This window comes from Trachymyrmex septentrionalis, unplaced genomic scaffold (genome assembly GCF_001594115.1).
Source record: "Trachymyrmex septentrionalis isolate Tsep2-gDNA-1 unplaced genomic scaffold, Tsep1.0 scaffold83, whole genome shotgun sequence".
Classification (NCBI taxonomy): domain Eukaryota; kingdom Metazoa; phylum Arthropoda; class Insecta; order Hymenoptera; family Formicidae; genus Trachymyrmex; species Trachymyrmex septentrionalis.
Window position 1 is genome coordinate 2,198,194 of NW_017306018.1, and position 16,326 is coordinate 2,214,519.

General features: G+C 38.1%; 1 protein-coding gene across 1 annotated transcript in view; it reads left to right on the forward strand.

Annotated features, from left to right (window-relative positions):
- Nucleotides 1-13,769: 13,769 nt before the first annotated feature.
- Nucleotides 13,770-16,326, forward strand: part of LOC108754964 (mitochondrial sodium/hydrogen exchanger 9B2) — a 23,438-nt gene continuing 20,881 nt past the window's right edge. The window contains exon 1 of the mRNA XM_018497644.1: nucleotides 13,770-15,229. Coding sequence (XP_018353146.1) covers nucleotides 14,904-15,229 — 326 coding nt within the window. The 5' untranslated portion in view covers nucleotides 13,770-14,903. The remainder of the gene's footprint in view (nucleotides 15,230-16,326) is intronic.

Here is a 16,326-nt window from a genome sequence, read left to right on the forward strand (position 1 = left end):
GGTTTTTACCATATCATTCTAACATACAAAGACTGTAAAATACTGCAAGTATTTATATAATGCGCGCGCGCGCGCATCTCGACGCAGTTCTTGGAGGTTGCCAAGTAGACTAGACCAACCTTTAGGGAGGAAACAAAAGGGAGAGAGAGAGAGAGAGAGAGAGAGAGAGAGAGAGAAGGGAGTGAGGGGAGGAAGAGAGAAGGAGACATGAAGAAGCGGACGTGAAACAAAGTAGGAAGATCAAGGATTAGAGTGCACAAATGCCTACCCTTTCTCAAGCTTGGCGCACTCGTATTGACGTCTCGCGGTTTTCTTCCTTACGCCCGAGAGGGTGGCCGAGGCTCGAGATTTAATAGGGTGCTTTCCGCCACTCGTGAAGCCGCGCAACGAGATCCGCCGCCGGCTAAAGTATAATTAGTCATGCTATACAATACCAGTGACATAGATCGAGTGTATAGCTATATATTTATGTGTGTATATATATGTATATTTACTATATTGCTATGTATGCAGGAGCGCAACCGGTGCTGCGGTTTATCGGGGTAGGTTGGGAGGTGCGGGGGATGTTTGGTAATTGCTGATATGAGTAAAAAGTTCCTCTCGCGCTATACGGCGAGACATGAGGAATATCTCAAATCAATCTTGAGGAGCACGGTGAAGAAAAACTTGGAAACTTCTAAGTTTTATTAAATCGTATACGTTTCCATTTACAAGTAATGAAAAGCAATTTAATTTTCTTTTGATGAAGGAGAGACTCGTGAAAAAGCGATCGCATTTATTTTATCACGGTTTTATACCAACGCGTCAAGGGTTTAACGGTGCGCACTCGTGTTAAATGCAATTTTGGTGAAAAATGGATCAAGTGCACGTTGTGGATCTGTATAACTTTTACCGTTACAGCAAGTGGCAGCTTGATATTGATATTGATATTGATATTGATGTTGGCACCTGCACATGACATTGAAATTCACATTTCAACCGTTTATTAATAAAGATCTCAATCTCCGAAATGGATGCTCTGAAAAATTCAGTGAATCTGATGCGTGCTCTGATGCGCTCTTTAGCATTAAAACAATATTGCGATTTTACAATTGCGATATACAATTTCGAATTTGAGAAATTGCTTCTCTTTTCGTGAGTCGTATTAATATATCAGAAAAATTATATATCCTTTGCTAAAGCAACATTTTTCAAAACGAGATTTAACCAGCCAGCAATTTTTTTTGTGTGTGGAAAAACGAACGTTTTTATCAACTCAAACTGATATGGATACAGCAAACGTGCAGATCGTTTCAATCGGTTTAGCTATTTGATCGTTACAGCTGACACGTACCTGCATGCGTGACCTTTTACATTTTTTTGCCAAACGCGATGATCCAACAGGATTCTTTTTTTTTTTTTATGCACTTTTAGAGATAGCGTAAGCTCGTTACACTCTCGAATAGTGCGCAGATCGTTCTCCTCGCTCGCGTTTAAAACGAAGAAATAAATACATCCTTTCTCTTATGAAGCGGCAAAGTAACGTGATCTTTCGTTTAAGCGTTACGCTATCTCGTCGGTACGGCATCAATGGGATCGCGTGGATAATACGATTAAATCATTCCGGCCGAAGGGCCGGAGGGGTGATCGTTAAGAGAACAAAATAATCGGGACGTGGAAGAAGAGCGGTCGTGCAACACGGCAGTATTTAGAGCGGAAAGAATAGCAGGACGCTAGATTCTCGTTTCTCGCGGGCGAATGTGGGTTATCCCGGTTTATAAACGTAATTAATAATCCGATGCTATTTTTGACGCAGCGTTGCGATCAAATGCAGCCGCGAGTTAGTCCCGGTTGAAAGAAAATCGATAAGGTCGTAATGTATAGCGACGTTACGCGTAAAAGCGACGCGGGTTTAAGTAGACCGAAGCGTTAAAATGAGGTGTCCGTTTACTTTCTTCCATGGAGAAGGGCGACGAAATTGCCGGCGGGATCTCGGTCGAACTTACTTTTATAATAACGAAAGTCAAACACGAAACTAACGCGGGAGCAGGACGTGACGGACGTGGTACGTAACGACTGACTTTCCAACAAATCATATTGGATTGAACCAACTCTTCTGTCGAGAGGGAAAATAAAGCAATAATGTAAAACAAAGTCAATGTACGTCAAAAATGAAAGATTCGAAGCTGCGTTATATTGCAATCTTCCTTGGAGTTTAAGCTGTAAATTATGTCATATCTACATGAATTTAATATTCCAATTATTATTTCTTCATGTGTAATTCACCGTAAAATTTTATTATATAATACATACGAATTTATTCTTGGTTTTACTTTTTTTTTCTCTTGCTTTTCGAATTATTTTGAGTTACAGAGGGAGTGACTATTCAGAGGGAGTTAATATTCTAACTACTATTTCCTTATAGTATAGTTCACCTTCGTAATATTTCACACACACACACCCACACACAGATAGTCTATGCCCTCTTGTTTGCCTTTCTTTCAGTTCTTTGCACATTAATACAGTCTCTCATCGCTATCTATATTCGTTTAGAAATACTACCCGGTGTCGTCAGTTGACTTCGCGAGGGGCGATGGTGAGGGCACGTTTTGCAGATGAAATACAGTGCTGCGCGATAAATGGGTGCTGACACGATGCTTCACTGCAGAGACGTGCCCTTTTACTGTGAACCCAGCTTTATTCTCGCCGTGCTTTAAGCGACTCTGTATAGGTCATGTTGCCTCGGAAGTCGCTTTTGTTTGCGCCTTGACACCCAACCGGTTGTCAACGTCAGTAACCGTTTTCCATTCTTTAAGAAATCGATAAGAACTATAAGCTTGCCCTTAACATTCGCTGTTATATAAGCCGTAATTTATGCTACGGCGTGTCAGTCGTTCACTCGCGATGGTGCCAGGTGGACTTGAGCTCGTAACCATCTTATCAAAGTATACAAAGTTTAACGATTTACCAACCTTGTAATTTCAATGACCCCAGAAAATTATCAGCATGCGAGATATATTCGAAATGCATAGAGCCTACCTGCCAATTGGACAATCAGTTGTAAGTTAGAGCTTTTGAAACAACGAACGCAAAGAGCTGGGTTAACAACAAAACACGGACAGGTGATCATCTCGACTCGTGATTTTGACTGCACAATCCATCTTATGAAGGTGCGTAATAAAGTTATGTATTATTAGTATTTCGAGTAGCGTGTGGCTCAACTGCGATATTTCGCAGGTCGAAGAAATTTTAATATTTTATAGACTGTGTATAACCGCCGTTTGCACTGGGCGGGAATAGTACGAGTCAGTGAAAATAAAAGTTTGACATTCCGTTGGGATGACATAAAATGCTGAACTGTTTACTTTATTTAGAATCGGTTTATTTAAAAACGCTATCGTTGCCAAGTGATTGAATTTCATGCCGGATATTTTCACATTTCCATTTTCCCGAAATAAGCGAAATTATTTATATTGGCTTTGCCAAAGGCAAATCTCAAATTTTATTTCAAGTTTTTTTGTGAATATAAGATATCGACTAGTTTCATCGTTATTTTTATTTATTATTACCTTCGAAATGGTTTTAAAATGATAACTTTTTACATTTCTTGAACATTCATAAATTGAATAAAATGAATAAAAATATATCAGTTAATTGTAATATATAATTTGATTCAGTGTAAAATTTTGTTATTTTTTAGATAAAGAAATTTTTGTACATGTGTATCTATACTCTCTAAAAAGTTTAAGACCAAATAAAATTTAAGAGTATTTTAGTGAAGCACTCTTTAAAGTTGGTTCATGACTTACTTAATATTTTTAATTTGAAAATAAATAGGCATTATATTTAGCACAATTGTGATTAATATAATATTGTTTAATTTCAAGAAAAAACGACCGTAAAGTCTTTTTTCCAAAATTGAAATATGGACTATTTTAATAGATGGTTGGAAAAAATATAAGCTACTTTGACGAAAAGATTATTTAATATTTCTTAGTGCATTTCTTAAAAAAAATTAGTTAAAAATATTTTTTGTAGAACTTCCAACATTTATCTTATTTTTTATTTAATTTAATTTAATTTTTTTTTTTTGTAAAACGATTAGAAACCATGAGTAAGTAAAGTAACACAAGAATATGTTAAATTATGTGGTAAATAAGTTTGATTTGATTTTATGAGTATTTTCAATTAATGTGGTCTCAAACTTTCGGCAGTGCATATATATATTATATAAAAGGAATATTTTATCTCAATTCAAATATAAAATTTTTCGAGTATTACAGAATACATAACAATTACAGAATATACGACATATGCTTGAATGCTAAATTCTGTTAAATTCTGTAGTGATTCTGTATTATTCATTAGATCAATTGAATGCTAATTCTATTCCCAGACGTAATTGCGTCCATTCATATCGATCTGCAAAGGTATGGACTAGCGGTTACACCAGCTATGTCTGCACATATAATTCTACCTAATTAAATCTTGTGAGTGAGCGTATCAACTAAGGTTTCTAAAGGTTCTTTTTTTTTTTTACCGATTTATACATTTTTAAATATTATAGACCTACGCCCAGCAGGTGTCACACGTATCGGTTATAATAAAGTTATAACGCAGAATGTCACACGTAGAAAAAAGCTTCACGCCGGGATAAATACGAAATGAAGTAGGCAGGCTGAAATATTCTCGTAAACCAAAGAAATACTTCAGCTGTTTGTGTCTCTTTGTGAGGATCGGACTTGAAAATACGAGGTATATAGATCCAATAATTAAACGGATCGTACATGTAATTCCGCTGGGACCCAGTTGCGAGATGCTGATACTCGAAGTAGACTTCGACGATCCGTTTCATCCAGATTAGCGTTTCGATTATTCAATTATCCGAATTTCACCGTGCGCAGCGTCGCGACGGGACATCCTCCGAAGATTGGAATATTTCGGGTGCACCTGGGATTCGCTTGGCAATCCCTCGTGGCCGCAATAGTGGTAGCTGAAGTGATATCAGACACAATTACTCATCTCAATGCGCCGCGTTCGTAAGACCGGGCACACGAGAAGACGAGAGCGCCGAGTGTTCCGCACGCCGTTGGGAAAAATCTCAGCCGCATTTAAGTCAATGTTATCCCTTCCTCCTCAGCGTGCCATGCGACACATCGCGGCCTTCCTGCCTCGAGTCAGAAGTCGTGATAACGAGGGCTAATTGAACGCGGCGGAGATCACGCTCGCGCGTGACTTATGCGATGCCACGAACAACACAAACGATTCGATCGTCACGCGAGAGAATGTCATTCGGACTGTAATCATTTATACAATATTTTCTAATTGTAAAAATTCATTTGAAGTCACGATTCGAAAAAATCGTTCAAAAGTTAATTCCGCTCGCGCATCATCCGTCCGTTATTTTTCGCACTAATTTTGCTGAAATAACAAAAAAAAAAAAAAAAGTATAATTGGTGAAGGCGAATTAATTTTGCCTGGAAAAATTTTTTAATTTCTCAAGATTGCATATTGCGCGAGAAGAAATACATTTCTTTCAAAGCTTTTAGAAATGATTAAGTTTAAGCTTTGAAGGAGGTAACATCTGCTCCGATGGAGAGAGAGAGAGAGAGAGAGAGAGAGAGAGAGAGAATTGATAACTTCTTGAATACTCGTTCCTCTTCGTTTACATGATTCTCTACAAAGCGCGGTATTTGCAAGTGAGGTGTACATAGGTTGTACGAAATTTATGCGAGCGGGAAACAGTACTACTACCCGTGACAATTTTCACAACTGCCATAACAAGAGCTAATAATCAACGGTAATCATTAGCGGAAATCCGTCACGGTACAATCCTGGGGAACGTAATCCGCTCTGGCGATTATCAGTACGTTGCGATTGCGTTCGCTACAAAATACGACACTAATTAATTTATTGTACAACGCGCTCGAGACATACATTTGTTCAGTTTGAAAAACACGAATAAGTTATTCGAGAGAAGTACAAGAAAAATGTTAAAATAATATATTTCATTTACTTCTTCTCAACTTTCTTATATCTTTACTTTTCTAATTAAATCCAAATGAAGCGAGTTTTACTTTAAAATTCATCTGTTTTTTTTTTTAAAGCAGTGTTCAAGAATTCAACTGCGACTACAGAAAATCTTTTCTCAAGATTTTTCAAGAATCTTGAAGTACCCGTAGTATTCGAAGTAAAATATTTTTTTACCTTTGATCTATACTTTCGATCTGTCGCGTCATGCTTTGTAGGAGGCAATATAAAAGAAAAAAAAAATATTTTACTTTGTCCCGTTTCTTTTATGTAGCAACAGATGCAGAAAATTGAAATGCATTAAAATGCATTACGAATCTGCAGCACCGTAATATGACATGATTTCATGAAAGTAAACATGTTCGATATCAGTTGTAGTTTCTCGTATTGTTGAAAATTCTAATTTCTTTTTGTCACATAAATTTTATATCCTGATGAGATAGTTAGGGAAAAATCCAAAAATGATAGTTGGAAAATTTATTATGCATTTATAGAGATTTATTTTATACTTAAATTCTGCCTTTGTGTATTAATATTTTAATTATAAGTCGTATTTTACGATACCGGCTTAATATATAAACGCGCAGATGCAAATCAACCGGCATTCGACGAAGGAACGCGCAATTTCTTTTCTGTCCTTCCATCCAGCATTCGTCTCTATCGCCAAGATGTTTATGTATGGGTACAACGGTGCAGCAGCTGCACCTTGAATTACTTACCTAGATTCTAGTCGTGTTATCGAAGTTGCATCGTATTCTTTTTACCGTGTAATATAGTTTTCTTAAAAATTCCCTTCGTCCGTAAATACATTGAAACTGTGACTGCAGACAATCTGCCGCGTATATGAATAATGCAACGGACGATTATTCATATTCCCGATGCATATTTAACGTACGGTTAGCAATGATTTTAGTTAAGTAAATTTGATACAAAGTTTCGCGGATGCTTTTAAACGTAAATGCAGTATTTGGCTTGCGTGTTTGCATAACGTGAAGATAGCGTCTATAATATGAAAGGAGAATCAAATTCAGTAAATTCAGTACTGAATTTATGCCGGGCCATGCGTACGTATCGAAGCTTACGAATGAAGAAGACGAAGGAAAAAGGCCAACTTCTAGGCTTGTCGTGTGCCACCAATGTATGCCACCATGTAGCAATAATAACGGGGAAACCTTGCAATGTCACGATAAACGCTAAAATGTCGCGCGTATTCGATGCAAACTAACCGCACAGCCATTATAATTTCCATTTCGGTTATGGCAATTTCCATCACGGACATGTATTTCGTAATTCACCGCGGGATAGCAGATTCGCTCGAGGCTTTATTGTATATCCGAAAGACGCTTTTACAGAAGATGTTTAACGTCGATACAGCGATGGAGGTGCTCGAGCTGCGCCGGCAAGAAAACGGAACTGTATTGATGTACGAGTCCATTCAAAAACGAGAACAGAGGACGGTTTTTCGTTCGCTCTTACAGGTTGCCAATATTATCCGAATCACTGCAAAAACTACGACATTTGACCGTCATATCGGCGTTGCCGGGAATGTAAAAAGCTCCACGAAAGTGGGACGAGCGATAATCAGCGCTCGATAAAAACTCCCTGCAATGTAAGAAAGATGGACTGGGGCTGTGTAAAAATATATTTTGATGTATTGGAAAGAGGAGGAGGAGGAGGGGGAGGCTGCGCCAATTGCGCAATATTTTTCTGACTTTTTCTCCTTTTCCGGCTGTCTTTCTCTCCTTCCGTTGTTTTATATATGTATAAACTCAAAATGAATCGCTTCTCGATTATTACGAATTGGAATAACTGCGCTATCTCGGTAGCGTAACGATTTTCCATTTGTCTTAACATGCCGAAGAAATAACAAGCGTTTGCGAGAAAAAGAATATGTCTCGCAAACAGTTTATGAGAAAAAGAATCTTTAATATCGTTGTACTCTTATCGAGGTAAAGGTATAATTATCGTAAGAAAAGGATCTTGTGCGCTTTGCACGAGCACGCGCGTGCAAAATTTACAAAATATCTCGCGGGCGATATTAGGGTTAAAAGTTTCGTCTTTATGAAACTCTGTAATCGGAACGGAAGCATTTCGAAGGACATATTTTCATTGTTTAGCGGGGAAGAGTAAATAGATAGTGGCGTGACGTACAATTTCTCTTCGTTTCTACCGCCGAATTATTACGGGGCACAGGGTGCAGCTGCGCAATGAACCGCCTATCCGGCGTGTCGCCGAAACCACTATACTTTCCGTCGTCGTCTGGCAGCCTTTTATCTCCGGGTGATATATGAGGGCGAATAGGGCTTCTCTCCGCGTTGAACATTGTGTGCCAGGCTGTGTCGCAGAATACGTTGTAGTACCCCCGTGTTGCCCTGGGGCTTTTAAGCTAATTTGACGCAGCGCGTACCGCGCGGTCATTTTCCGCGTGCAACTCGTCTTCGTCGCGTCCTCACACTCGGTTCATGCCTTGTCGTTATTTTCCCTCATCATTTTCGTGAAACACGAGGTCGGCGAAGCGAAAAACAAAAGGAGCGCCAAATTTGAATGCACGCAATGTAAATAAAGAAAATCTCGGAATGTTTGGAGAGAGGGGAGGGATTTAATGTACACTAAACAAATTCAGATTGTATTCGACGTTATAAACTCTGGATCATTTTAAATTATTAGAGAAGCTGTATAATTATATTTATAACTTGAAGAAATACGAAACTTCCGTCTTACTTTATGTTTTATTTTTTACCCATGTAGATTAACTTTAATCTCCATTTAATTCACTTTTTATTCTCTTCTAGTTCTAAGAATTAGAAAAGAGTAAATTAAATCGAGATTAAAGTTATCGAATTTACAACGGATAAAAATGGATCTTGAAAAATCCTTTCGAGGGTAAACGATAAGAAACTCGAGTGGCGCACTCGCGTCGGAGTTTAGCCGTAACAAATTTAAATCCTGGAAAATCTGACGATTTGTCGTCCAGCAAAGATTCTTTAAAACATGCTCGGCGATATGTACCTCGTACATGTTCTGGGGTCAGAGCGGGCGGATGGTCGATAGAGAAGTGGAGATAGATCGGTGAGACTGGAGAGTTCGGAGAGACGGAGAAGAGGGATATTTGCAATTCCAATCCCATCTTCGACCTCGTCTCTCGTGCAACCTCCACTTCTATCCCTCCTACCTCTTGTTCTGAGGGACGTAGACGTTTCTCGCGTAACTTCGCCAGCCGCGGAATGTCCAACGGATGGACGTAAAAGCGACATTGGATCGCGATACGCCGCTTGCACCGGACGAAACACATCGCTGGATTTTTCGCGATTTTCTCTGCGCGGCCAAATGAAAAAGCTATGCGAAGCACGAGCGCTTTTAATTTCCCGTTCTCAAATTTTGCGTAGCTTGTGTGGGGTAATTGAAGCATTGGATATCTCTTTATTTTAAATAGCCGCAGCGTGGACAAATGACACCAAAAAAATGCGCTGTATTATCTCGATAAAAAAAAGTGCATGTGTGCACAGCTGAATTGTTGAAGTGTTTATAAAGTATTTCAAGTCGACACTTTTTTCTAATATTATCTAATAAATAAATGATACATTCTTAATACATACCTCAATTATTTCAAAAGTTTTATCTCACAAATATTTTGCCGTTTGAATTGTAAAAGTTTTGAACGCTCTTAATGTACGCATAGTTGCTAATTAGACTAACGTAATGTAATCGTTACTTACGGAATTTACTAACGAGAATTTATTGAAAGACTGATTTAATGAAAGAGCAATTTTTTCTAATATTATCCAGGGAATAAAAATGCACATTCTTAATATTTATAAATATAGCTCATAAATTTTATATAGAAGTTTGCCATTACAACGCAGTTGCCATTTAAAAACCATAATTCTTTGAGCGCTCTAATTATACGCGTGTAGTAGCTTAAATGTAATGTAATCATCACTTGCGGGATTTACTCGCAAAACCTTTACTTGATAGATCAATTTTTTAAAATGTTACTTAGATAGTAAAAATGGCACATTCTTAATGTACACAAGTATCTCATAGATAGAAGTTTGCGCAATTGTCAATTGAAAATCATAATTTTTAGCACTCTTATTATATATACGCGTATAATTGCTTAAATAAGACTAATATAATATATTAATTTCCTATGAGATTTACTTCTGGAAATTTACTCGAAAAATCAAATATAAACCCATTCACGTTAATCGGTTAAATAGTATTGCAGATTACGAGACGAGAGCATTATCTACACACGACGCATGGAGCTGTATAAGAACGCCAGCTGCTTTAACGAGGGACGACAATGCTCGACTTCCGCAAGCGTGTCCGAGAAGCGTACGATTTCATCATTAGTAGAAATTTGATTCATGACGTGTCAACGGAGCTAGGAGGAAGGTAAATTTATTTTGTCCATTTATCACAAAAAGATATGCTTTCGACAAACTAGTCAGCACATTGTACGTGGATATTATTCCATCTCGTTTTTCGCGCACATTTTTCAAGAGCATGAATCGCAAAAAGATACATGTAATATGTATAAAAATATAAAATATATAATAATGTTTTGTATAAAACACATTATATTACGTGTTACGTTATAATGATTATAAAGAATGATAAAAGAGAATATAAAACCTTCACTGAATTTCACATTTGATATATTTACGATTATTATATATATATGTTTTTTATTTTTTTAAAGTTTAGTATTGACGAATTTTCACTCTTAAACGACGATTTTACGACCTTCCGTCTATTCACTCTTTTTGTTCATTAAACTTGATTGTGATGTCTTGTTAACGACGGAACTTTGTCGATAAATATAAGCACGGGAGAGCCGCTATAAATTCTTCCTGTTTTCTGCATGCGTATTCCACGGCCAACCATCTCTTCAGCATATTTCATTTCCTCCTCCGTCTATATCGCGAGCTCCTCCTTCCTTCTGTATTTTCCCATCTACCAGAAGAGAAATAAATTAAAATAGAAATTTGCAATTTCCTACGCTTTAAGAGTTCAATTCTATTCACTCGACTTTCGCTGATTCAATTCGCTAGTTTTTAATGTAAAATTAAACTTCATAAACTTACAGAGCGTTTAACGAGTAAAAGTGAAGCGAAATAATAGCGTTTACATATCTCAAAGTAAATTATTGAAATATACTTGCCGTTTATACAATTATATTGTTAATTCATGATATACTATATTAATATATCTAATGTACTTAAAAAATCTTTTGTTCCACGAGATACGAGATATTTGCGGCTTCGTTATTTCAATCTTTACATTCTCGGAGACTAAAGTTTTGTATAACATCAGCGTAGTCCGGAAGTTCATTTTATCGGTCCGAATTGGAGACGTCCATAAATTGAATTCCGATGGATGGAGTTCTAAATGGAGTTACGTACAATCGTACAACCAAACAACCGACAACGAAGCGTGACAATAATATTGACAAGAAAGAGAGAGATAGAGATAGATAGATAGATAGATAGAGAGAGAGAGAGAGAGAGAGAGAGAGAGAGAGAGAGAGAGAGAGAGAGAGAGAAAGACTGTATGCGCAGGTCGATCAATAGATGATAATGTGGATCGACGAGGAAGAGTGGATCGATACAGAGGAAGGAGTAATCGTGTAGTAATCGTGTCGATCAGAACATACAGTCGGTGATCCACGGATAACCAGATCATTTTGTGAGTGATTACGATCAAACGGTTGTGTCGCGTTCGTTCCTGTAGGAATTTGTGACAATTTTGTACGTATACAAAATTGCCACAAATTTCTCGTCCTAAAATTCCGTAACTTTTCTCTGATTTCCAGACAAAATTTCATGATTTTCTCCGATATGCTTTCAATAATATTTTGAAATTTTGTTGTACTTTCATCCCGATTTGGACCGTCAAATATTTTATTGAGAAAGCAATTTAACGTAGCAATGTAAATTACGATTAATGTTGCTGATACCGGTTTCATTCAATAAATTGATAGTCCAAAATTACGTAAGTGTGACGTACGCATGTTAAATTTCTTTAAAACCAAGAATTGTAATTGTTCAATCAGTTTTGCAAAATTCTCTAACTTTCTCTGATTTCCCTGATCATTTTCAATTTTCTTGATATTTACTTGATTTTCAGTTTTGTGGCAATCCTACTATATATCTGCGCTCTTCCACCTTCTCTCTCTCTCTCTCTCTCTCTCTCTCTCTCTCTCTCTCAGTTAAATCGATTCGGAGAAACATCGATTGCGGAAAATCCAGAAAATCAATAAAGAATGCAAATCTCAATTAAAATTGTTAATTTGAATCTCGAGTATTATCATGATACCGGGAATTGGTCATCCCGGAAGAGATCAAAGATCGCGAGCACTGAGACTGAGTGTGGGCCGAGATTGAGGCTATGTGGTCACGATGACGCTTTCGAAATAGATGATCTAGCGTAACGTTACATAGTAAAAAGCATTCTGTGTCAAAAATGATTTACACAAGTCGTTGTTCAAATTTTATGTATCGAATCTTTAATATTTCCAAGTGTTAATTTAACATAATGTGATTGTGTTATTTGAATATTTCATAATAAATTGATATTCAACATCTTTTAGTGTTAAAATAACGTAAGTTATGAGTAAGTGAAAAAATAACATAAAATGTGGTTTTTTTTTTGTAAATTTGAAGATAATTGGATAATTTTCACATAAAATGTGTTAACTTAACATATTATAAATATTAATTTTGATAAAAAAATATTGTTGCTTACAAATTGTGTTAGTGTTACATTTTTTGCGTTAATTTTTTATAACATACAATATAATATTTGTGTTACTTTCTAACACACATACATTTTGTGTCGAGTTAAAAAATTTGAATGCGTCGTTGGGATATGTGAAATGTGTTAAATTTTCCAACTGCATATTGCACGTATCGTTCATGTGCTCCATTATGATTTAGGTAAATGCTCGGGCATAGCAGGTCGATGCGTTGTCCATGTTTTTTATCGTTCTCCAGCATTTTGGAGGTACTAAAATAAGCGACCGTTGCTAAAATTGTCACAAAAGACCGTTTCGAGCTGTCATGTGTTCTGACGAGGGATAAGCCCGGGATCAAAAATTCCATTTCAATTCCGTAACACTTTGATACATAATAGACGGTGATGCTTACAGCGTGTGATATACGGCGATGTAGTAAATTATTAGTGACACCCGCGGTTAATTCAAGGCAATTTCCCACCCTTTTTTTTTCCGTGCTTCATGCGGGGCTCGTACCAAGCAACTCTCCTCTTGAGAAACGGAGAGGGAAAACTGCGAAAGTTGTGTCGACAGATGCGGAGTATCGGGCAAATGAAAATTAGTGCGCTAACTAGATGACACTCGAGCAATATCCATCGTTAATGCCTCGAGAGCTCGAAACTTTCCGGGGGGGTTTATCCCTCGTGTTTTTCGATCGCAACGATTCCGCGGGATTCAGGAACAGCGCGCGACAATAGAAGTTTTCAATTCGGGATCTTACTCTCGAAAATTATCGCACGCGAAAATGTACGAAAAATACTGCAGTACAAGTTACATATATTATAGATTTCCCAGCTCTCTAAAATCTTTCAAGTGGGATCTAACTCTAAAGAACGAAATCTCACTCTTAGAAATTGACAATTGAGCCACTCTCTTTTACAATTGTCGCTCTTCCTCGCTCTTTCGAATTAGATTTCCACCGCAAACATTTTCGAGAGTAGTGTCCTCGTACGTGATATTTTTTGAGGATAAGGCCCCGAGCTGTCGATCAATGCCGGATTCGGCCAGTGCCGTGAGACATGGACGCGAGCTGCGACAGAAGCGCAGCGGACCGTTGCTGCTTCGTCAATGAGGTAGTCAGCTGTGCCCATCCTGTGTGCATTGCGCGACAATTATCGTCACAGGCCGCCGTGACTGTCCGTGCTCATTCGTCCGCGGTTCGAGCACTTTTTACGAGCCCCACTACCCGTCCGCATAAACACCACCGCTTGCTGTCGCATTGCCGCTTTTAGTCGCTGGTTATTCATGCCATCGTACTCGCGCCGGACTCGTGACGACCTATACATTCGTTGCACTCGTCTTTTTGTCCGGTCGAAGGGGACTCCGTTAAAAATCTAAATTAGGCTAAAGCATAAAACGCATGCGAGATGCACCGGTCGCACCAATTGCGCCGAGCGCGACCGAGATCGGCGCATTTCCACGTCGACGTGAACAACCGGCCGCGTGAACTGATCCTACCCGAATCTGGTCGGTTTGCCGACTCTTGGATAACGTCAATAGAAAAGTTTAATCTTGTGGATAAATAGTCCCGTATTAAGAATGGCGCTTTGTTAACGCTAACGCTTGTTAACGTCAACGTTAACGAGGAAAGCAAAGCTCCGCTTGGATGTAGTCGAGAAGATACTCAGGCAGAAGAAGCGATCTGGTAAAAGCGGGCCAAGGTGTCAAAGACGTCAATCGTCGCAACATATTAGCGTCGCTGATTGCCGTCCCCGTCCCTGTCTCGCGGCGAAATCTCGTCACGAGACTCATCCGTTAATGATTGTCGCGGCGAACGCGTGATCCGTGATAGTCGCAGTACGTTCAGCGACCGCGCACGACTACAGCCTTTCTCGATTACAATCAATACCGCGAGTGAATCCACCATCGACAGGTGCACCGCAGTTTGACAGACCCAATACGAGGAGGCGAATCCGTTTACCGAGATTTGTCATCTTCTCGGGTAGGTGAGAGGACCTAGTGATCGCTTGATTCGCGTGCGCGGTCTGCATTTTATATTAAAGAACATTAAAGTAGAAAATATACAGCGTACAAAGAGGAGAAGACTGAACTTCTGGATTCGTACTATCGGCTAACGTCCCGCCAGAGAATTTTTATCGATAATCGGTCGTGAAAAATGGACGTCGAGATGAGCGGTAGAACGAATAAACCCAGCGAGGAACTCGCGAAGAGACGAGTGTCGATCAGCGACCAAGTCGTCGGGCTTGATAATCTTGCCTTTGAGCATCACCGGCGCATCAGCGCGGATTCGGAACACAATTCAGATCAGGGCAGGCGGAAGTCGATCCTGCATCACGGTAGCCATTGCGACAGCGTGGAGAATATTCCGCAGTATAAATTTGATCTGGAGAACGGCAGGATCAATGGTAACAGAAAGAAATCGGCGTATAGCCTCTCCAGCTCAATCAGAGACAAAATCGAGTATTCCGAGGAACTCAAGAGGTGAGACCCGATTATCTCTCGGTAAGCTCCGCAAAGTCTATTTGTCGACACTTCCGAGATGATAAGCACGTCTGGATCATTTTTTGTTAAGATTCAGATTGACCTAGATTAAACGTTTTTTATTATTAATATTTTTCTTGATCATATCAGAGCGATAAGTCCATAATCGTTTTATTTGAAAAAGACAACTATGCAAACAGTGCGAGTGTACGACGTTCGAAAATATATTTACTTGCACGGTTAGTGATAATAAGTCACGTTGCGATGAAAGTAAACATCTCCTCGATAATGGGTGACAATAAGCTATGTTTACAATATGGCTTCTTTTTGTCATACCGTTGCAAATTAAATGTGACTTCTTTACATTCAATTTTACCGGGTGAAATTTCAGCTCAGAATTTAGCTAGATTTTAATTCAGATTGCAAATAATAGTGTACGTATTTCGATTGACACAAAGCATTTTGTTGCTTATCGAAACCGCTCCAAGAGATCGATAAAATGAATTCTTTTCTGATTTTATTCGTCATCATTCTTGCTTTCGTAACGTTTCTCTCAGTGATAAAATTATTTAATGTGGATAACCTGTAATTTATTGAGAGTACTGTATTTATTAAAAGAGTGTACGTAATTTATTGAGAGAGAAAATAATTTTTAGAACTTTTGCAATATTTTTAATAATCTTGAATATCGTATAAATCAAATACGTCATATAAATCTTTTTGTGTCACGCATAATTCAAAGTTCAAAAAAAATGTGTTGATTTATTTATTTATGATTGATTTTTAAGTATCTCAAATTGCTGACAAAACTATTTGTATAATACATCCAACATCATGAATTATTCTATGGTTCGTTTATGGCCTATATTTTTATTTTTTTGATAGCAGTTATCTACATAAAAATTTAAAGGTCTTCTCTTGTCTGCTTCCCGAGGGCGTAGTCATTTTGAACAAGTTATGTAGATTTTCAAACAAGATATTTTCTCGTAAAAATATGACTTACTTTTTTAATATAAAGATTTTTTAATATAAACATTTTACACACACACACACACACACACACACACACACACACACACACACACACACACACACAC